A 23,351-nucleotide genomic window follows, 5' to 3' on the forward strand; every position below is an offset into this window, starting at 1 on the left:
GGGAGTGGAGGAGGCAATCAAGGAAGAAAGCACAAAACATCTGGGGAACCACAGATATAGCTAAGAATAAGAACATGAGAAGTGGCCAGGAACGAGGCTGGACAAATACTCAAGGGACTGTACCAAGGAAATATATATTTGATGTTAAACGGTTTAGATTTTGTACTGTGGGGAGAACCATTAACGGGATTTGGAGCAGAGGCATGATTAAATCAAGGTTAAGAAGGGTTCACCTGGCAGTACTATGAAGGCCAGATTGGAGGGGACTGGAGGAGTTGTACTGGTAGTGGGGCTGGAAAACCCCTGTAGCCTGGATCTGCCTGATGGGATTTGGCCAATGGTGGCATAGGGACTAATGACAGACCAGAAGGGTGTGACATCAGAGGCAGGGACATCAGTTAAGAGGAGACTATGACAATCTATTATGACCATTTAGGTTTCCTAAACTAGAAATCACAAACCCAAATTACTTCAAGCGTTCTAAGGAATACATGAAGGGGCAAAGCCGCCAGCTGTAAAGCAGTAGAGAGTGGTGGGAAGGAGTAACAAACTGGAAAGTGCATAACCCTCCAAAGGCATTAAAAAACAGGAAACACAATCCTGTGTTGGTCGAACAAAACAAGTTCCCTCAAAATGTTGGCCCTACATCTACAAATCTGCTACAGCAGAGAAACTTTTCAGGGCTGAAATATAAAGAACATGGTAACTGAATATGAGGATGAGGGAATGAAGTGGTTTACAAATAGCTTGATTTCTTACTCGTGTAACTGAATGGATAATTAAAGGAGTGCCACCATTTGAAAGCTGTGAGGATATGTAAAGGGCCTGTGCGTTAGCAGCGATAATTATAAACGTATGTTCCAATACCTGAAGCTATGCTTAATAATTGAAACATAAGGGTTTTTAATGTTTTTTAGGATATACAGATTACGCTTAACCAAGATTACCTATATTTCATCACACTCTTATAAACTGGTAGAAAGGAAAATGGGAAGGAACAAATATGAGATTTATGATATTAAGGAAATGTTAAGCTATTAAAAAAAAGTATTCACCTCAGTTTCAGATTTCATCTGCTGCCATATCAACTGGTAAGTTTCAAAGCGAAGCTTACTGTCCTCAGACTCATTTTTCCCTTTATTAAAATAGTCCTCTAAAAACACAGAAGGAAATAAGTCAGTTTCTTTTTTACATAATAATAGAAAATCTCTGTGCAAAGTAAGTGATGGGTTGAATTTTTTTTTACAAGTTTGGGGATAGGTAACATTCAATATCCTTTATATTTAATTTTATTTATATATCTTATATTTTTACTATATTAATGGTATTTTTAAGTTTAAAAATCTTTTTAATTTTTCGACTGTATTTCTATCATTTACTTTTGAACTTCTTAATGGTTTTGGTTTGAGGTATATACATTTAATATTAATGTATTTTCATTATCTGCTCTTATGCTAAGGCTCTGTATACTTTGCTTCACATATTTGCTTTGAACTCTCCTTTATTAAATGATTCTTATTACTACTATTCTTAGCTTAGCTGAAATAGCTTAGTGCAGCCTTTTATTTAGTCTGTATTTTATAACCTTCTTGAATGGCTTCCTCTAAATGATTAGCCATTTATCAACACACTATTTATTGCAATGGTTTTCAAACTTTAAACCATGATCCACATTAAGGAACACATTTTACGTCATAATCCAATACACGTGAATCTACAAAAAACAAAAACAGAAGTCCCATAAAACAATACTTCTCGTTATCATGTGACAGCAAATGTTTTCTCTTCTGTTTTTTAAAACTATCAAGATCCACTAAACTGATTTCATGATGTACACTTGGGTTATAACTTTCAGTTTGAAAGAGATGCACTTATTGGATAATCCGTCCTTTCTCCCACCCATGTCAGATGCCCTTATTGTCTGAATACTTACATATGCACTTGAAACTGTTTTTGAACTTCTTTTGTTCTACTGAATCCAGTTCTACTCCCATGGCAGTCCTGAACTCCTGTAACTGTTAGAGCTTTGTAGTGCATCCTAACATCCAACAGATCCAGAGCTTCCTCCCAGCGCCACCAAACATTATTCTCTTTCAAAAAAATTTAAGGGCTTCCCTGATGGCCCAGTGGTTAAGAATCCACCTGCCAATGCAGGGGACACAGGTTCGAGCCCTGGTCCGGGAAGATCCCACATGCCGCGGAGCAACTAAGCCCATACGCCACAACCGCTGAGCCCGCATGCCACAACTACTGAAGCCCGCGCACCTAGAGCCCGTGCTCCGCAACAAGAGAAGCCACCACAATGAGAAGCCCGCGCACCACAACAAAGAGTAGCCCCTGCTCGCTGCAACTAGAGAAAGCCCATGCGCCACAGCGAAGACCCAACACAGACCTAAATAAATAAATAAATAAAATAATTTTTAAAAATTTAAGACATTTTCCCAAATTAAATTTGTCATTTCTCAAAATTAATTACTCTGGTGTTTGACTGGATAAAATAAAATCTGTAGATTGATTTGGGGAGAAATGACATTCTTAAATACGTTTCAAAAAAGCCACATCCCAAAACACTACAGGTGTCTTTTTTTATAATCAAATACTTTACATGCCTTATAGTTTCCTACTTTCCTTCATATTTCTTGTTGTTTACTGCTAGGTATTTTATTGCAACAGCTAGAACTTTCATGGTATTAAATAATAATTGTGAAAGTACACAATTTTTTAAACAAAAAGTTAAAAATTAACAATTTTTTCCTGATTTCACTGAGATGCTGCTAGTGTCCTCCCAACAAGTTTTAATGTTAACTGATAGTTTGGAACGGAAATTCTCTTCCATGTTAAGGAACTTTCCTTCTAATTGTCATTGACTCACAAATCTTAATAAATTATAGCTGAAATTCAATACAAAGAGTTCTAAGCAAAAACTTGCCTTGAATTATGAGAAATACTATTAGGTAGTGGTTAGACCTTAGGCTCTGGGATCAGACAGCTTGGTTTCAAATCCCAGCTCTGCCACTTGCTAGCACTATTACTGAGAAAGTTCTTTCTACATCTAAATATCCTGATATACTTTAATGGAGATAATAATAATACTTTCTTCATAGTTTAACACATACAAAGTGCTTAAAATATTCTGGCACATTAAAAACACTCAATAAATGTTAGTGCTTTTATTAGTTATAATGACATTGCTCATGATATCAGATGTCATTTCATGCTATGTATCCTTCATGGATAACAGGGGAACAAGTCTTGAATTTTTCTCTGAAAATGAACTATTTCTAGTTAAGTTTAGCAATCTCCAACATTAAAGAAATATGTTGATAAGTCAATCACTTAAAAACAAAATAATTTATAATGTAGCTCTTCTTCGTTCACTATTTCCAAGTCCATCACTGTCACTTTTTATTTGGGGAGGTGAGGAGGGCAAGGAATATAGAAAGCTTCAGGTTTTTTTGAGACTAAATCTATGAGTGTAAAGTTCAACACCACTGTTTATTCTCCTGTTAATGAGAAACTGCATCCTTATTTTAAATCATAGTTTCTACCCTCTAGTGCCCTCAATATGGACCATTATTTTATTATTTGCTCCCTGAGCACAGGTACTTTACCTAGCTGGTCTCAAATTGAAGGATTAACACCTTAAAGGTCTACATCATGAGATGATTTAGAAAAATCCAATTCTATATATTGGAGCTGTTTATCTCCTTAGTCAAACAATAGTATAGTCCAGTTTTTCTTTTTTAATTCAAAATTAAAAAATGAGTGTGAATGGATATGCTTAATTGCACAACATAATTTTTCCATCCGAATTAATCTTCACAGTGCTGAACAGTGAGTGTAAATACTCAACATGCCTGAGAGGAGCTTTTAAAAAATACCAACACCTGGGTCCCATTCCCAAAGATACTGATTCAGTTGGTCTGGGCTGCGGTTTGGGCCTTGGTGTTTTTAAGAAACTCTCCAAGTTGAAATCGGAATAAGGTCGATGGATTATCCCACTGTCAGTATGCTAGTTATGATACTGTACTATAGTCATGCAATACATTATCACTGGGGATAACTGGGTGACGGTTCAAGGGTACTCTCTACTCTCTACACTCTTTCTTACAACTGCATGTGAATCTACAATTATACCAAAAAAACAATATATCAGTTTTTTTTTAAAAGTTCCCCAAGTGATTCTAATCTGCAGGCCCCATTGAGAAACAGTACAATAAACATTTTCTGACTGATAATAACATCTTGATTTGTTTGAAGTAGTCAAGTCTTCTTAACTTGATCACTAAACAGACATCTGAAGATAAGTAAAGAACGTAAAGACAATATTTTTTTTAATAATTTAATTTTACTGCAGTATAACTTACAAATAATAAAATATGCCCATTTTAACAGTTTGATATGTCCTAACAAAGGTATATACTCACATAACCATCCTCTGTCTACAGAACATTCCCATCACTCCAAAAGTCCCTCTTGGGACCTCCTTGGTGGTCCAGTGGTAAAGAATCTGCCTTCCAATGCAGGGAACACGGGTTCAATCCCTGGTCGGGGAACTAAGATTCTCACGTGCCACGGAGCAACTAAGCCCGCGCGCCACAACTACTGAGCCTGCACGCCTCAACAAGAGAGCCCACATGCCACAAACTACAGAGCTCACGCACTCTGGAGCCCGCGCGCCACAACTAGAGAGAGAAAACCCAGAGCCACAACTAGAGAGAGAAAACCCACACGACACAACTAGAGAGAAGCCCGTGTGCCACAACGAAGAACTCGCACCACAACAAAAGATCCCACATGCCTCAACTAAGACCCAATGCAGCCAAAAAAACAAAAGGTCCCTCTGCCCTTCTGCAGTCAATACTCCCTACCTCATCCCAAGAAATCACTGAGATTTTTAAGACAATCTCTCTTTTAAAGAATGGTGACATACCTTTTGAAGGAAATTTCGAATTGCCTTTTGATGGTACATTTGGATTCCCTTTTAGGTTAGAGCCCTGGGGAGTGCCCCTTATCGCTCTGTCCTATGCCTTGGAACATTACTGCTATATCAACATGGTGAGTAAGGCAAGCTTAGACAGCAGAATTACTAATTCAATGAGAGTTAGATTGGTTCAAGACTTAGGGGAGGAAAACTAACAAATCTGATATTAAGACATCTTACCTATTGGCACAGAGATCTTTCTCTTCTTGAAGTCTGGCTTAAACACAAAGCAACCCTATAAAAAAGAAAGAGAGAAAAAAAGCATAAAGTCAAAGCAGCCAAGAAGCAGACAAATCTGATTAACCTCGTACTTTATGGATAAGCAGATTTTTTTCTTTTTAAGGCGTTTATTTATTTTTTTTTTTTGCGGTATGGGGCCTCTCACTGTTGTGGCCTCCCCCGTTGCGGAGCACAGGCTCTGGATGCGCAGGCTCAGCGGCCATGGCTCACGGGCCTAGCCGCCCCGCAGCATGTGGGATCTTCCCAGACCGGGGCACGAACCCATGTTCCTGGGTTCCCTACATCGTCAGGCGGACTCTCAACCACTGCGCCACCAGGGAAGCCCCAAGGCGTTTCTTTAAAGTGCTAAGAAATCATCTTTCTTTAATCTGAATTACAGAAGGAAAATTCTGAAACAACAAGGGGACTAACCACTTCTTTCTCCTCCTTCCCATGGGAAGCTCATCTTTGATTTTGCTCTTTGGGACCTAATCTAAGAGACAAAGAAAATAAAAGCCGATGAAATTTAAACCCAGAAAGGTTCCATTTTTCATTTTTATAAAACCTAGTGAAGGAAGAACATTAGTACTATACATTATTAAATGAAAATCAAGATGATTAAAAATACTGATGCCCTCTCACCTCAAAAGAAGTATTTATTATTGAATTAAATTCCAAGTATCTAGGACCTTGACAGGACACAGACAGTTTTGGCTATTGATTCACCTTACACACCTTTCTTCATCAGATAAATTCTTATTCATTTGTCCATTAAAGTTCAACTCAAACTCACCTGCTTTGGGAAACCTTCTCCAATTCTCTAGTCAGAATTATTCTTTCCCTTAATATCTCACAGTACTTGAATATCTTTATTTCGCTTTAAGTCACCCTTACTATGCATGATAGTTATTTATGGAGCTGTCTCCCCAAGTAGTTTATATATATATATTTTTTATCATCTTTTTTTTGTGTGTGTGGTACATGTTGCCCGACCAGGGATCGAACCCGTGCCCCCTGCAGTGGAAGCGTGGAGTCTTAACCACTAAACCGCCAGGGAAGTGCCTCCCCAAGTAGCTTGTGAGCACCTTCAGAGTACAGACTGCATTTAATTCATAATTGTTTCCCCAATGTTTAGGATAATGTTAACACATACGTTAGGCAATCAGTATACATAATGGACCAATGCTTGCCAAATAATTTTTCTGGTAATTTCCTAGCTACATTTAGTCTCATGTTATTATCTGACTAGTGATACACAGGCCGTAAGCTGCTGGTCCCACATTTGTTCTACCAATTCTAAAGCCGTACATCATGGACAGCTTCTTAGAATCCCATTTCTATGGAAAATGAAAGAATGAAAGAAATATAGCTAAAAAAAAAAAGTCATCTCAGGATAGACCTAAAGACTGCTGTACAAATATAAACTGGCCATTGGATTACAGGGTCCAAAATAAGAATTGTGCCTTACATTCTTATATATGCAACTAACGGAACTATTTAAAACACACAAATTTTTTTAGAAAAATCATTTGGTGCTATGACAAGCTTGTCACTGCCTCCTTTCTATAGCCACCTGTAATTCAGGAGCAGGAAAAGGAGCTATAAAGGTGTGAGACATGAAGAGTGCTGGGAATGGATCCCGATGTATGGCAACAGGAGTAATATCGTTATCCACTTTTCACTACTGATCAAGTGATGGTGTTGGAGATGTTAGAAATTAGGAGGAGAACCAATAGCCAAAAAATATGACAAGGAAAGTTTAGATAGGGGAAAAAAAAGGAAGCTGACAGTTCCATGAACCAAAGAAATAATCCTTAAAAATTCTTATTTATGTAAGGTCTCCATCATCATCTCAATACAAGTATTTCTCTTGTCATAAATGTTTCCCTGAAAAAAAAAGAAACAAAAAAAACAAATCTCTCACAATTCTGCAAGATACACAAAAATAAGAAAGGCTTATGCAAAAAAAGGATTAGGGGACAGACCACTGAAAACCTATGGAACTTTATAACCAGGACAAAACAAAAACAGTACTATCCCTCATAAAAAATACTAGCAGTTATGCGGAGCGGCTGGGGCCGTGAGCCATGGCCACTGAGCCTGTGCTCCGCAACAGGAGAGGCCACAGCAGTGAGAGGCCCGCGTACCGCAAAAAAAAAAAAAAAAAATACTAGCAGTTAAGCTCTTCTGGCATTTGCACCTAACATCACAGTCGGTCAGTCTTCAGTACGCTTAAATCCTATGGCTCGTAGTTCCTCCAGGATATGTAGTCTTGGAAGGCACTGAGTCTCATCATTTTATTTTAATGTAATTTTAATCAAAATTAAATCCATGGTAGAGCCTTCTTCATTAATTTACTGTTTCAACACAGGGACAAATGTCTTTGCAACTTATCTGCATTCTCAGCTTTATCAGATAGCTAAACTTTCAGGGGTTTCCGGCCGTACTCCTAGTATTACTAAAGGTCTTATATATATTACTTGGTCTGTAACAGCACTGTCTAATAGAATTTTCGGTAATGATGGAAATATCTGTGTTTATTTTGTTTACCACTTGTATCTCGGTACCTAACAGAGCCTTTGGCTCACAATAAATATACGTGAAAAGGAAAAAGGAGGGGAGACTGGGACACATCCTCGGGGCATCCGACCTCCACAAACCAGAACTTAAAATTTCTCCGAGGCAGAAAGAACACTAAGGCAGATCGGCGTTTTCGCTCCCCAAGTAAAGCTGGCCTCCACTGGACGTGGAGCAAAGACGCCTCAGCTAGGACCGCCATCCCCTCCCCTCGAGCCGGTACAACGAGGTCTACGTAACCTCCGCTTCATGCCTTCTTCATGAGGGAATGAGGCGGCTGTGGAGTCCCAGTGGGCGCCCGCCCCCACATACCTTGGACACCGAAGAGGTGGCCATGGTCCTCACCACCTGCGAAATTCCAGACGCACCCGGGATTTCCCGCGCTCCCTCGCGGCAGCGGGGCAAAGGTTAGTGGTGGGCCACGCGGCTCCTTGATTGGCTGGCAGTACCTTCCGGGGCGGGCTTCCGGCGCTCGGAGGCGGGGCGTGAAGAGGAGGGCGGGGCGAAACTCAACACCATCCAGCTGGGACCAGCTTCGTGGCGACAGAAATGGCGTGCGGCTTCCGCAGGTCTATCGCCTGTCAGGTACGAGCCCGGAAACTGGCATAAAGGGGGCCCCCAAGCCCCGAACTCCGCTACGGGCCAGTCCCCAGTCATCGGGAGGGCGGGTTCCGCGGATACCCTGTTTTTGTTTCTGCTGCCTCCTTCCCCCTTTTTGGAGCTGCTTGAGCCGCCGAGGCAAACCCAGTCGAGAGTCGAGCTTGCGGCCCAGATCAGTTTCTCAGAGTGAAAAGTAAACCTTGAGAGGCACATGTTGCTTCCCTCACGGCTTACCGCCTGACAGCTCAGTGTGCTTTACCTGGGTGGCAAGTCAGTGGGCCATGATTAGACCCTTTAGAAATTAGTGCTCCATACGCTTAGTGCAGTTGATGATGGATCTGAATTTTCATTTGAAAGGATCTAGTTTAAAAACTGGTCATTTCTCTTCCAGTCATTTTCGCTGCCTGTCCTAGCATTATTTTTGGTAACTCCAAAGATAACATGAGACCCTGTTTTTCTTGAATCTGAGGCATATTGTTACCGGAAAACTGGGTTTGCCTCTTGGTGAGCGTGGGGGCAAAAGACACAACCAAACCAAAGATCTGGAGAAGGAAGGATTTATTACTTGCACCAAGTAAGGAGAAGGGGAGGGGGATGGGCGAGGGGGGATATTTCCCGAAGCAGTATCTTCCCAGATGGCAAAATTGAGGACGTAATTAAGCTCAAGGTATGTGCAAATTCATGAAGGGGCTCGAGCAGAGGTGAATTCAATATAGAATTGGGGCAAAGGTTGAGAGTACAGGCTTTAGTAGAAGTCACCAGGGTCAGAAAAGATCAACTTCTCATTCCCTAGGTTCTGACCAGTCTGGTTTCTTAGCTAGTAGTTACCATCCTTCACCTGGGTTGGGGCCTTAGTTCCAGTAGAAGAACTCTAAGATACAGTATATTGTTATGTGTATCCCCTGAGGGGGAACTAGGATTCCGCTTTTTCGCTGCTCTGTTGTTTTACTGTTTTTCCTTTGTTTCTGTATGCCCTCACTTTTCTGATGAGTAACTGTTTTAATCTGCACTTTGGAACTCGGGGAAGGCCTAGGGGGCTAAGCCTTTTCCCTACCAATGAGAAACAAGGAAACAGAAAGTCTTTTGTACCTGGGAGGGGCCCCGCGGGGTCCTGCTCGGTTTCAATCCCCCCTTTTCTTTGATACTCCTCAGTCTTGAGGGGAACAAGTGTTAGACAAGAAAGGGAATAACGTTTTGGATAGAGAGGTTAATCATAAACTCGGCAGAGGGACTCGGTTTTAGGGGGACTCGGTTTCAGTATTTGAATAACTCTGTAATGAGGATGGGAATAAAACACTGGAACATTAGATTTCATCAGAAATAATTTTTAAAACGCGTCGGCCAACTATGCAGTTTTTCAACAAAACTTTCTGTTGTACTTTTGACAAACCCATTTCCTTTTAATGGACACATTAGTGGACATACTTTGTCTGGCATATAATATGTATTTCATTTAGTTCATTTTTGCAGTATTTCTGGAAATCCTTCCGTCTTGACTTTATGCTTGGAGATGTACTGTTGCCGAAATATCGGCTTCCCTGTGCGCCGACACCGAACAGAAATACGGAGACAGAGATTTTGGAGGAAGAGAGAGATGGCTTTATTTTTCTGCCAGGCAGAAGGGAAAACGCAGCAGGCTAGTGCCTCAAGAACTTTGTCCCCCTCTCCTTCGGGAATCGGAGAAGATTTTATATGTGGGGCTCGCAGCAGTCTGGGGTATAAGATAAGGATCAAAGTAGTCAAGGTCCTGCATTCTTCTTCTTCCTGCATTATTTTGTCCGGGGTATAAGATAAGGATCAAAGTAGTCAAGGTCCTGCATTCTTCTTCTTCCTGCATTATTTCAAAATAGTCACAGCTGGCGTCAGGCAGCCCCATAATTGGGTCCATTTGTCTCTGGGTTATAGGCCTGTGACCTCTTTTCTGAAATGTAAATGCTACAAGGGTGATCTGCTACAAGGGAGTCCAGGATGTAATTCACATAGTGCTGTTAAAGAGTAATAGGTTAGCTTTGTGAAGTACAAATCTAGTTAACAGACACAAGAGATTAGTAACAGTTAAAAAAAAAAAAAAAAACTAGGAGTGATTAACTCTTTCAGGCCAGGTTATGTTTCTTCTCTAGCCTGTTCACTGTTCCCTTTATTTTCCTTGTTCTCAGGAGAGGGAAAACTTCATTTCTATTTTTGCTGCAGCAGTACTGCCCTGTCCAGTGCCAGCTTCCCAAGTATCAACAATGGACCATTTGATAACAAAAAGCTGGGTTCATGGCTTACTGGACTAATGCAACAGAGCTTTGGTAATGTCTCTCGCTAGGAAGGCATTTGAAGTATGGTTTAAGGCTGGTCTTTCAGTGGCAGAGGGTGAGGACAGGAAAGTGGAGGAGATGGCTTGATGAGGATTGGATACTGATCTTAACAGTTTTAAGATTGATGGGGGACTTCCCTGGCGGTCCAGTGGTTAGGGCTCACCACTTCCACTGCAGGGGGCACGGGTTCGATCCCTGGTCAGGGAACTGAGAATCCCACATGCCGCACGGTGCCAAAAAAAAAAAAAAGATTGATGGAAAGAGCAAGGACTCTTAGGACATGAACTGTTGATGCTTTCTTTATATTGCAGAATTGATAGATTTTTCAGGAAGTTCCTATAGTGAACAATCTAGCTATTTGGGCAGGAGTCTCCCAGAAGAGTAAAATTATGCTAATTAAGACAAAGGAATAATAAAGTCATGTTAATGTGGACAGTAAACTATGTCCAGCGTAGGTAGTTTTAGACCTCAGTGTCCAAGCTTTGTGTGTGTGAGGTGGCTTCCATTCGAAGCCCTTAGGTCAAGATGGTGCCATGACCAGAAGCAATTTGTGTTTAGTTTTGCGAAGGCTATATTCTTCCTTGTAAAGAAAGCATGTCGGAGAAACAGGAATTCATGTGTATTGAGTATATTTGTGCTAATTACTTCACGTTCACATTTAAGCCCTGGGATAAGCCTAAAACAGAAATATTAACCTTATGATACAGTTGAGCAAATTGAGATCTAGAGAGATTAAATAAGCTACCCACATCTCCTGGTCAATAAATCGAAGAGTTGGTTTATGAACAGAGATCTGTCTAACTTCAAAATCAGCTTCTTCTTATACACTATACTGTTTAGTTTGTGAAGGCAAGGAGTACGATCTGATCATTAAACAGAATGTAATAGAGTTGTCTGACAGCACAAACCAAGTAAAGGTATATTTCCCCAAACAAAAGGTCATCAAGAGATGATCTGGGACTTCTCTGGTGGTACAGTGGTTAAGAATCTGCCTGCCAATGCAGGGGACATGGGTTCGAGCCCTGGTCCAGGAAGATCCCACATGCCAAAAAGCAACTAGACCTGTGCACCACAACTGCTGAGCTTGCACTCTAGAGCCCATGAGCCACAACTGCTGAGCCTGCACGCCACAACTACTGAAGCCCACGCGCCTAGAGCCCGTGCTCCACAAGAGAAGCCACTGCAATGAGAAGCCTGCGCACAGCAACAGAGTAGCCTCTGCTCACCGCAACTAGAGAAAGCCCGTGCACAGCAACAAAGACCCAATTCAGCCCCCAAAATTAATTAATTAAAAAAAGATGATCTGAAACAAGGATAAAAATAAATAAAATAAAAATATGTGCAATATGAAGCTCTGCGAATGAGGGTCCTTAACCAGTTTAGGAGTGAAGGAATGTATTACACGAAAGGGTACATTCATTCAGCAAATTTTGATTAATGAATCTATAGGTTTTTTTTAATCTCCTTCACCTGTTTCTCTCCTCACTCCAGCACTTCCCCACCAGCAACCAATTGTTCTCTGTAGCTATAACTGTTCCTGTTTGGTTATGGTTGTTCATTTGTATTTCCCTTTTTCTGTGTGACTTATATTACATAGCATAATATCCTCTAGATCCATCCATGTCGTAGCGAATGGTAAGACTCCTTTTCTTTTTTTTTTTATAGCTGAATAATAGTCCATGGTATACCTACACCACATCTTCTTTATCCATACATCTATTGATGGGCACTGACATTGCTTCCATACCTTGACTATAGTAAGTAATGCTATAATGAACACAGGGGTGCGTATATCATTTTGAATTAGTGTTTTATTTTCTTTGGATATATACCTAGAAGTGGAATTCATAGATTGTATGGTAGTTCTATTTTTAAATTTTTGAGAAATCTCCAAACTGTTTTACATAGTGGCTTCACCAATTTACATTCCCAACATTAGTGCACAAGGGTTCCCTTTTATATACATCCTCACCAACACTTTTTATTTGTTGTCTTTTGATAATAGCCATTCTGACAGGTGTGAATTGATACCTCATTGTTTGGATCTGCATGTGCCTGATGATTAGTGATGTTGAGCATCTTTTCATGTGCCAGTTGGCCATCTGTATATCTTGGGAAAATGTTCAGGTCCTCTACCCACTTTTTAATTGGGTTGTTGGTTTTTTGGGGGGTTTTGGGGTAGGTTGGGTTTTTTTCTGATGTTGAGTTTTATTAGTTTTTTGTATATTTTGGATGTTAACCCCTTGTCAGATGTATATTTGCAAGTATCTTCTCCCATTCAGTAGGTGGGCTTTTTCATTTTGTTGGTAGTTTCCTTTGCTGTGCAAAATTTTTTTAGTTTGACATAGGCTCATTTATTTATTTTTGCTCCTTTCAAATTACTGCTTCTGCCAGGTCTCAGAGTGTTTGAGATTTTGTGTGTGCCCTTTAAAAGCGGAGTCTGTTTGTTATAGCCCTCTGGCTCTCCTGAAAGTAAGCCCCACTACCCTTCAAAGCCAAATGTTCTGAGACCTGTCTTCCTTGTGTAGGACCTCCAGGATGGGGAGCCTCATGTGGGGCTCAGACCCCTGGCTCCTTTGGGAGAACCTCTGCTGTTGTAATTTTCCTCCTTTTTGTGGGTTGCCCATCTCGGGGTATGGGTCTTGACTATACTGTTCTCCACCCCTCCTACCCATCTAGTTGTGGTTCCTTCTTTATGTCTTTAATTGTAAGAAGACATTTTCTGCTAGTCTTTGCGTCTTTGTCATCAATAGTTACTCTGTAAATAGTTGTAATTTTGGTGTGCCCCTGGGAGGAGGTGAGTTCAGGGTCTTCCTACTCAGTCATCTTAGCCACTCCTACAGTGGCTCACGGCCTCATTTTTCCATCTTCAAAACCAGCAAAGCTGGGATTTTTTTATGTTGCCATTTCTCTGGTTCTTTTTATGTTGCTATTTCTCTGGTTCTTTGAGTCTAAAGTTTTCTAAGCACTGTCAGTCCCCAGGTTGAAAGTGAATGGAATATGCCTTCTGCCCTGGCATGGCTCCAGGGTAACTTGAGAAACAGCTGTATAAACAGGTAATTTCAGTGCAGTCTGTAACCAGTGTGTTAGAAGCGTTTGTGAAGTGCTAAGGGAATATGGAGAAGACAGCTTCTTAGTGTCAGAGAAGGCTGTGTTGGGGCTCAGTCCTGAGGAGAGGATGTAGAGTTGTAGAGTGAGTAGAGTGAGAGCTTGGTGGGGATAGGGTATTTCAAGAAGAGCATGTGCATAGACGCTGACATGGTAGAGCATGGCATGTGCGTGGAACCACAATATTTGGGTGTGACTGACTGTTTAGAGTATACCTCTGATGCTCACTTCAGCAAGTTCTACTGATTCTGTCTTCAGAGTAACACCTTGAATTCATTCACTCCTTGCCATCGCTGCTGTCCCTTCATTCCCACACCCCAAGCCAAGCTACCATTATCACCTACTTCAGCTGCTTACACCAGCATTCTGATGGCTGTTTCTGTTTCCTTTCTTGCCCTCCAATCCATTCTCCTTATAGCAACAAAAGTGACTTCTAGAATGTAAATCAAGTCATATCACTTATCTGTTTAAAACTACACAAACTCACTGCCAGAACCTTAATGTCTTTCTTTCCAACCTCAATTCATGCCACTCTATCCCTTCTTTCTGTAGGATGCTAGCCACACTAATTTTCTGGTTTTCCAACATAGCAAGTTCTTAACATTGCCATTACATTCCCATTGCATAGATTATTCCCTGTGCCTAAAGGAAATGATTTTATACCATGACTTCCTATGCCAGATGGAAGTTTCACAAAACAATACTTTATAATGTGTGTGCATTCTTTTCTATTCTGTGCTGCTTCATTTTTCCAAAAAATGCTGGTTGGGACTCACTGAATTTTTTCCCAACTGACAACCTATAGTTTGGAAACTATGTCCTCCAGTTATCCTCTATCTCAGTCCCTTGTTTGCTTCTGTCATAACACTTATAAGAGTTAACGATTATTTGGTCTTGTGTTACTTGTTTTGGTGTATATTTCCTCTATAAGCTTCACAAAGACAGAGAGCATATTTTATTCACTGTTATTTGCCCAGATCAGCGAAGTGCCTGAAACATAGCTGTTGGGATATAATATAAAGCTTGCAGCTTCACCAAATGAGTTCATAATTTTAAAGCTGTGATGACATGGTAGAAAGAATTCAAATTCCAGCCCCTTCACGAATGTGACTGACTTACTCTTGGCAGCTTTTAATTAACCCATCAGCTATCAGATGATGGTATTGATTTCTCGTTTACAGGATTATTGCAAAGATTAATGATGATGATGATAATGAAGAAGATAATAGTAACTATTTGTGGAATACCTTACTGGTACCATGCAGCGTTTTGCTGAACTTTACAGGGCTATTGATCAGGTTTAATGAGGTAATATTAACAGAAAGTGCTTAGTGTCGAGAACTGTGAGGGGTTTGTGATTTTACCCCACAAGTTAGTCAGCCATAGTTCATGGATGGTGGCAGAAAATATGAGAGCCCTGGGTGAAATAAAAGGCTTTTATTATTTTATTATTCCCAGCAAAAGTAGTAGCCAGAGTATCAACATTTTCTTGTGTGGGTTCCCCAAGCTCCTCTTCTTCCCACAGGGCACGGTGAAGAGGGTCAGATGATACCTGCACAGGCAGTGTGTGTGTTATATAGGAGAGGACCCTGAGACCTTTATAATGGCAGCAGGCATGTTCCCCTTTGTTCTGTTGTGGGACACTATTTCTGTCTCACAAAGCTGTTTGTTATATAAACCTCCTTGGAAAGATAGTCCAGAACAAAGAGCAGTTTGGGCTTTGCTTACAAGACACGCAGAAACTTAAGAGTCCCTTAGAGATTTCTCTCCCAACCCTTAGCACAGTGCTATGCAGATAAGATGTGCAGTACTTGATATTATCATCTCACTTAATCATCTGAATTATCTTGTGCTCTTGGTAGCATTATCTCCATTTTATAGAGGAGGACCCTGAGACTCAAGAAGATGAAAAGAATAATCTAAAGTCACAGAGCTACAAAATTGTGGAGTTCAGTGATTAACCAACCCAACTGTCTGACTCAAAATCGAAATTCTTTGGATTCTGTAGAATGACTTTTGTAAAATATTCAGCACTATTTCTGGCTCAGAAACATAATGACAGAGTGTAGATTTGTTTCCCTTTCTCACTTCCTTTTCATTTAGGTTTTGATGTTAAGTTTAGAATAAATTCAGCTGGTTGATTTTAATTCCTTTTAATTTTGAAGTATTTTCAAATTTAGAGAAAAGTCATGAGAGTAGTACAAAGGAACTCCATATACCCTTATCCAGATTCACCAATTAACATTTTACCACATTTGCTTCATCTTTCTCTCTATATCTGTATAATCTGTTTTCCTGTATCATTTGAGGGTGGGTTTCATAAATCATGCTCTGTAACCTCCTAATGCCTAATTGTTTACTTCCTAAGAGCAAGGCTTACCTTATATAACCACAATACAGCTACTAGATTCATATCACACTGATACACTTTTTTTTTGTCTTTTTTTTAACATCCTTATTGGACTATAATTGCTTTATAGTGTTTTGTTAGTTGCTGCTGTATAACAGTGAATCAGCTATATGCATACATATATCCGTATATCCCCATATCCCCTCCGTCTTGCGTCTCCCTCCTACCCTCCTTATCCCACCCCTCTAGGTGGTCGCAGAGCACCCAGCTGATCTCTCTGTGCTATGCAGTTGCTTCCCACTAGCTATCTGTTTTTACATTTGGTAGTGTATATATGTCAGTACTACTCTCTCACTTCTTCCTAGCTTACCCTTCCCCCTCCCTCTGTCCTCAAGTCCATTCTCTACGTCTGTGTCTTTATTCCTGTCCTGCCCCTAGGTTCATCAGAACCTTTTTTTGTAGATTCTATATATATGTGTTAGCATACGGTATTCGTTTTTCTCTTTCTGACTTACTTCACTCTGTATGACAGACTCTAGGTCCATCCACCTCACTACAAATAACTCAATTTCGTTTCTTTTTATGGCTGAGTAACATTCCATTGTATATATGTGCCACATCTTCTTTCTTCATTCATCTGTCGATGGACACTTAGGTTGTTTCCATGTCATAGCTATGGTAAATAAAGCTGCAATGAACATTGTGGTACATGACTCTTTTTGAATTATGGTTTTCTCAGTGTATATGCCCAGTAGTGGGATTGCTGGGTTGTATGGTAGTTCTATTTTTAGTTTTTTAAGGAACCTCCATACTGTTCTCCATAGTGGCTGTATCAATTTACATTCCCACCAACAGTGCAAGAGGGTTCCTTTTTCTCCACACCCTCTCCAGCATTTATTGTTTGTAGATTTTTTGAGGATGGCCATTCTGACTGATGTGAGGTGATACCTCATTGTAGTTTTGATTTGCACTTCTCTAATGATTAGTGATGTTGAGCATCTTTTCATGTGTTTGTTGGCAGTCTGTATATCTTCTTTGGAGAAATGTCTGTTTAGGTCTTCTGCCCATTTTTGGATTGGTTTGTTTGTTTTTTTGATCTTGAGCTGCATGAGCTGCTTGTAAGTTTTGGAGATTAATCCTTTGTCAGTTGCTTCATTTGCAAATATTTTCTCCCATTCTGAGGGTTGTCTTTCTGTCTTGTTTATGGTTTCCTTTGCTGTGCAAAAGTTTTTAAGTTTCATTAGGTCCCATTTGTTTATTTTTGTTTTTATTTCCATTTCTCTAGGAGGTGGGTCAAAAAGGATCTTGCTGTGGTTTATGTCATAGAGTGTTCTTCCTATGTTTTCCTCTAAGAATTTTATAGTGTCTGGCCTTACATTTAGGTCTTTAATCCATTTGGAGTTTATTTTTGTGTATGGCGTTAGGGAATGTTCTAATTTCATTCTTTTACATGTACCTGTCCAGTTTTCCCAGCACCACTTATTGAAGACACTGTCTTTTCTCCATTGTATACTCTTGCCTCCTTTATCAAAGATAAGGTGACCATATGTGCGTGGGTTTATCTCTGGGCTTTCTGTCCTGTTCCATTGATCTCTATTTCTGTTTTTGTGCCAGTACCATACTGTCTTGATTACTGTAGCTTTGTAGTATAGTCTGAAGTCCAGGAGTCTGATTCCTCCAGCTCTGTTTTTCTTTCTCAAGATTGTTTTGGCCATTCGGGGTCTTTTGTGTTTCCATACAAACTGTGCAATTTTTTGTTCTAGTTCTGTGAAAAATGCCATTGGTGGTTTGATAGGGATTGCCCTGAAACTGTAGATTGCTTTGGGTAGTCACACTGATTCACTTTTATCTAATTTACAATCCATTCTAGTTTTGTTGATGTTTTTCAACAGCCTTTTTTTCCAGTATAAGCTCACAAACTGCATTTCGTTGTTATGTAATTGTTAGATTTTTAAGGGCCTTAAGCTCCCCTCCTTATTAATTTATATCTACGTAACTTGATAGAGGAGATACACTGCTAACTGTGAATAGAGGAGAGGCCTCCTTGACTGCTGAGGTGTTTTGTTGTCAGATCTCAGGTGTAACCTCAAGGAGCAGTTAAACTTGTCCAGTTGTTGTCATCCAGTCCTAAGCTGAAATATCTTCCCAACATAAGTATTTCAGTTTAGAACTGGTTACATTGGGCAGATTACTCATCCACATTCAGATGAGCTACAGTAACTGACTGAATTATCTAGGTGTGTGCTTTGCTTCTAACCTATTCTCACAGGCCCACTAGCATTCAGTTCTGCTTCAGACCACAAGTTCTGTAAGAGCCATGCTAAATTTCTTTCATTATAAATAATTGCGAATGACTTGCCCATCAAATCATTTGGGAAGTTCTTTTCTGAACCCCGAAGTTTCCGTTGATACCTCGTTTGCTGACTCCTTGAGTCTTTGAGCTAATTCAGACCTGAAGACTATGTCTTCAGATGTGGGAGTACTCGTGCATTGGCTCTTGGTGGCAAACATCCACAGCTGACCTGGTTATATTAGAGAGTCAGAACTGAGGAATAACCAGTGGTAATTGACAGTTTAAGTAATTTAAGATCTGGAAGAGTGATTGATAATCTTTCAAGAATTTTAAAACTCATTGCCTTGTAGACTGTTATAAAATACAGAATTAATTTTCATAAGATATCAGTTCTGCCACCTACATGTTTGGTTACTAAAGCATAAGGATCTCTTTTTCATCTGCAAAATTAGGGTTTTTATGTGGTTATTGGAGATTTTGATCTTGAACCTGGCAAGCTTAGCTCCTAAATGAATTTAGAGCCTATCTAGAGCCAGACTGATAGGATATTTTTTGGCTTTGTGTTCAGTACCTTAGTACTAAGCGTAAGACTTATGTGTGCCTGTGTGCCAGGGGAAGAAATGGTTGAGAACTGCCCACAAGCTGATTAATTAGTGGCTCGCTCATGCTGGGTACCCTAGAAGCCAAAGATTCTATTACATTAGAATCTTTGACTTCAGATTGCCAAATCCAAGGCAGAATTGTACCTGGTACATTGTGAGCACTCAATACATATTAGTCATTATTATACATGAGAATTTCTGGTCTTAGGTTCCCAAACCACATCTGGCATATGTATATTTTCACTTTTGATACTCCCTTTAAGAAGTGCTTCTGGGGCTTCCCTGGTGGCGCAGTGGTTGAGAGTCCACTTGCCGATGCAGGGGACACGGGTTCGTGCCCCGGTCCGGGAAGATCCCACATGCCGCAGAGCGGCTGGGCCCGTGAGCCATGGCCACTGAGCCTGCGCGTCCGGAGCCTGTGCTCCGCAACGGGAGAGGCCACAACAGTGAGAGGTCCGCGTACCGCAAAAAATAAATAAATAAATAAAAAAGAAGTGCTTCTGCTTTCAACCTCAGATTTCCTCTTCAGTTGGAAGTTATTTAGTTTATTTCTCAAGGACTGTGATTAATGTTTTTGGGGTTTTTTTTTGGTTTTTTTTTTTTTTTAATGAGTTTTTTTTTTTTAAGGGATTTTGCCTTTTTTTTTTTTTTTTTTTCAAATTTTATTTATTTATTTATGGCTGTGTTGGCTCCTCGTTTCTGTGCGAGGGCTTTCTCTAGTTGTGGCAAGCGGGGGCCACTCTTCATCGCGGTGCGCGGGCCTCTCACTATCGCGGCCTCTCTTGTTGTGGAGCGCACGCTCCAGACGCGCAGGCTCAGTAATTGTGGCCCACGGAGCTAGTTGCTCCGCGGCATGTGGGAACTTCCCAGACCAGGGCTCTAACCCGTGTCCCCTGCATCGGCAGGCAGATTCTCAACCGCTGCGCCACCAGGGAAGCCCGGGGTTTTTTTTTAAATATAAGTTTTATTTATTTATTTTTGAGTGCGTTGCTGCATGCGGGCTTTCTCTAGTTGCAGCGAGCGGGGGCTACTCTTCCTTGCGGTGCGTGGGCTTCTCATTGCGGTGGCTTCTCTTGTTGTGGAGCCACGGGCTCTAGGCACGTGGGCTTCGTTAGTTGTAGCATGCAGGTTCGGTAGTTGTGGCTTGTGGGCTCTAGAGTGCAGGCTCAGTAGTTGTGGTGCATGGGCTTAGTTGCTCCGCGGCATGTGGGATCGCCCTGGACCAGGGATTGAACTGTGTCCCCTGCATTGGCAGGCAGATTCTTAACCACTGTACCACCAGGGAAGTCCCCTGTTTTGTGGATTTTATTCCTCTGTTTTTAGCTCTAAAGTTTTGAACCTTAGTCTCCTTTTCTTATTTTATTTTCAACTGAGTAAACTTTTAGCATATTCTGTAAAAATTTTTTCTTTCACTAATCTGAGGCCTCAAGTAGATAGTTATCAATAGGCTCTTGTTTCACCTGTGGTAGCCCTAGATGAAGCCCAACGCCAGGAGAAACACCTTTAGCTAAAGGGGGAAAAAAAGAAATCTGTAGCTAAGGAAACTCATAGGTCACATTTTCATCAGAGAAAACACTAAGTTCAGTCTCAGAGACAAGTCCTTTTATTTCCAGAATAGTTCTGATCCTGTGAGACTGTAGGTGAATTAAAAACCACGCTCTCTGACATTTGACAGTGGTTCCCTTTTCTTTGTTTCTTTGTGTGTGTGTGTGCACCCACCCCATTTAAAAGATACTCCTCAAATTAATTAAGATCCCTCACTAGTTTGGGCACTGATCGTTAAAGTGGAAGGCAGCTAGTGTCTCCCTCTGCAGTGCTTCTCAAGCTTTGTCTACTTGAGACTGGAATCACCTGAGAAGCATTGAAAAAAATAGCTAAGCCCAGGCCCCTTGAGCTGGGGTGGGGTGGGAGCCTTGAAGTTCTCAACCTTATCAGGGGATTTTGGTGTTCATCCGGGCTTGATAACCACTAGCCAGGGATGACCAGGAAGCAGAAAGGTGTAGTTCAGTGGTCCCCATGCTCTACCTCACATTAGAATCAACCCCCAGAACTTTTTAAGATGTGTTGCCCAGGTCATACCCTGTATTAATTAGACAGAATACTTACATGTGGAAGCCAGACCTCGGTGTTTTCTAAAGATCCCTGGGTCATTCCCATGTGCAAAATGTGAGAACCACTGGTATAGTGACTAAGAACAAAAGACACGTGGGTTTAAATCCAGCTTCTCTGATAGGTGTGTAAGTTCACTGTACTTCATCTGTAAAGTGTGGAAAATTATTTAGCTACCTTATAGGCTTGTCATTAAGGTTCAATGAATTAATATAAATAGGGTACTTAGAATTGTGTTTGTATTGTATGCATGCAGTATTCATTAGTCATTATATTATCTGTTAGAGTTCTGAGGATGGGGTATTTTGAAGCCCCTCTCCACACCACCACCACCCCAGCGGCTTTCTTGTGTTGGGGACCTAATTATTATCCATTACCCTAGGTGAAAGCTTTAGCACCTGTATGATCAGGCCATTCAAAATGGCTGTTCCCTTGCTGTCTGTATATTCCCTGCTGACCAGTCCCTGCTTCACTCACATAACTACCCAATCCTCTTAATGATAGGGCTTAATCAGGAACCGCCTACTTGGGGCTTAATCAGTAACCGCCTACTTGCTTGCCCCCTGCCTCAGCTGCTAGTTTTTCTGGTAACTGTTGAGCCAACCTGACGTCAATTCCCCCTATAAATGGTAGCCTCGTTCTCTCCCAAGTAGCCAAGATGGCTGCCATGTCCTGTCTGCCGTCAGCCATACACAGCGGGGTGTTGCTACAGGACCTTTTGCTTCAGACGTGTAAGATCCTCTATCCGATAAATCAGTAGTGTCTCTGTAGCTGTCTCTGGGCTCTTCAGTCGCCAGGCTGGGCATCCAACAAGGCTTGCAGGCCTGCAGGGTGCGGCCCAATAGCCCCACATGAAGTAAAATAAACAGAAAGCTATATATCTGAACCATACTGCTTAATTTTCAGTAGGAATTCCTTAACAGTAGATACTTTTATAAAGTTGTGCTTTGGTAAAGAAAAAAATCTTTCTCATTTTTGCAAAAATAATACTTGCTTATTGTAAAGAATTACAGTACATAGAATTTAAAAAATAAAGTTATCCCTAACATTGACCTCTATTTTAGATACATTTCTTTGCAGATATACAGGCAGAAAAAAGAAGGAAGATGGAAAGACAGAATAGATATGCTTTTTATAAAAATTGGACTGTATTGTAACAAGCTTTTATTTTTTTAGGTTTTATAATGGAAAATGTCCAACTGCTAAAAGTATAATACTATTATGATTCCCCATGTACTCATAACCTAAATGCAGTTTTAAGTAAAAGGTATTAAACACAGTTTAGCTTGAATATAACGAAAGAAAAAGAATCCAAAGTGCAATTCAAAGAATTATTGATCAATTTCCTAAACGAGTCCTCTACAGTTAAGAGATTATGAAGAACATCACAATTTGGAGCTTATTTTTTAAAATCTTGATGTTTCAGAGACTCCTAGATACAGAGAACAGACTGGTTTTTACCAGAGGGGAGTGGGTGGGGGGTTGGACAAAATAGGTAAAGGGAATTAAGAGGTACAAACTTACAGCTGTAAAATACGTTGTTATGGGATGTTAACATACACATAAGGAATATAGTCAATAACACTGTAACTTTGTATGGTGACAGATGGTAACTGCACTTATTTTGGTGATCATTTCATGCATCACTGTGTTGTACACCTGAAACTAATATAATATTGTATGTTAATTATAAATTTTTAAAAATCTTGATGTTTCAGATTTAGGCAGTATCAACCCTTGCCATGAAAGAAGAGAACATTAGCACTCTTATAGTTGGTATAACTTTCCTCTACCTTTCCTAATTTGTTTCAGTAACTTTCTCAAAGTTTGTAATACTTAGTCTGTTTATTAATGGTATTTGCATGACTTGTCTCTTATTCACTTTATTTTGAATTGGATACATTGCTTACCACCAATCCTTTTCCTGATACATGGCTTAATTGTCTGGATTTCTTTATGAGTAGATTTTTCAAGAAGGGGTTTTTTTTTAACTTTTGTTTTTTTAAGAAATTATGATTTCTCGGATAAAATAATCCTAGACATATCAAAAGGAGGGTTAATAACTAGAATATTAGCATGTTTAGAAATAATATGAAAATAATAAATTTAGAAATAATATTAAAAATCTTCCTTTTAGAAATAAAGCAATAACACCAGATTGTTTACTTCTGATTTTTGATTTTCCAAAGTCTAATACTACAGATGC

General features: G+C 40.3%; 2 protein-coding genes across 3 annotated transcripts in view; one reads left to right on the plus strand and one right to left on the minus strand.

The window, feature by feature from the left end:
• ORC3 (origin recognition complex subunit 3) overlaps positions 1-8,152 on the minus strand; it is a 60,908-nt gene extending 52,756 nt beyond the window's left edge. Inside the window, exons 1-3 of one of the 2 annotated variants that reach the window (XM_065888498.1) lie at positions 8,093-8,152; positions 5,165-5,219; positions 1,056-1,153 (exon numbers count right to left, since the gene is read on the minus strand). In XM_065888498.1, coding sequence (XP_065744570.1) covers positions 1,056-1,153; positions 5,165-5,219; positions 8,093-8,116 — 177 coding nt within the window. In that variant the 5' untranslated portion in view covers positions 8,117-8,152. The remainder of the gene's footprint in view (positions 1-1,055; positions 1,154-5,164; positions 5,220-8,092) is intronic. The other variant, XM_065888497.1, reaches the window with a different exon arrangement.
• A 159-nt stretch (positions 8,153-8,311) lies between these two features.
• Positions 8,312-23,351, plus strand: part of RARS2 (arginyl-tRNA synthetase 2, mitochondrial) — an 81,216-nt gene continuing 66,176 nt past the window's right edge. The window contains exon 1 of the mRNA XM_065888808.1: positions 8,312-8,365. Coding sequence (XP_065744880.1) covers positions 8,330-8,365 — 36 coding nt within the window. The 5' untranslated portion in view covers positions 8,312-8,329. The remainder of the gene's footprint in view (positions 8,366-23,351) is intronic.

This window comes from Phocoena phocoena, chromosome 12 (assembly GCF_963924675.1).
Source record: "Phocoena phocoena chromosome 12, mPhoPho1.1, whole genome shotgun sequence".
Lineage (NCBI taxonomy): Eukaryota > Metazoa > Chordata > Mammalia > Artiodactyla > Phocoenidae > Phocoena > Phocoena phocoena.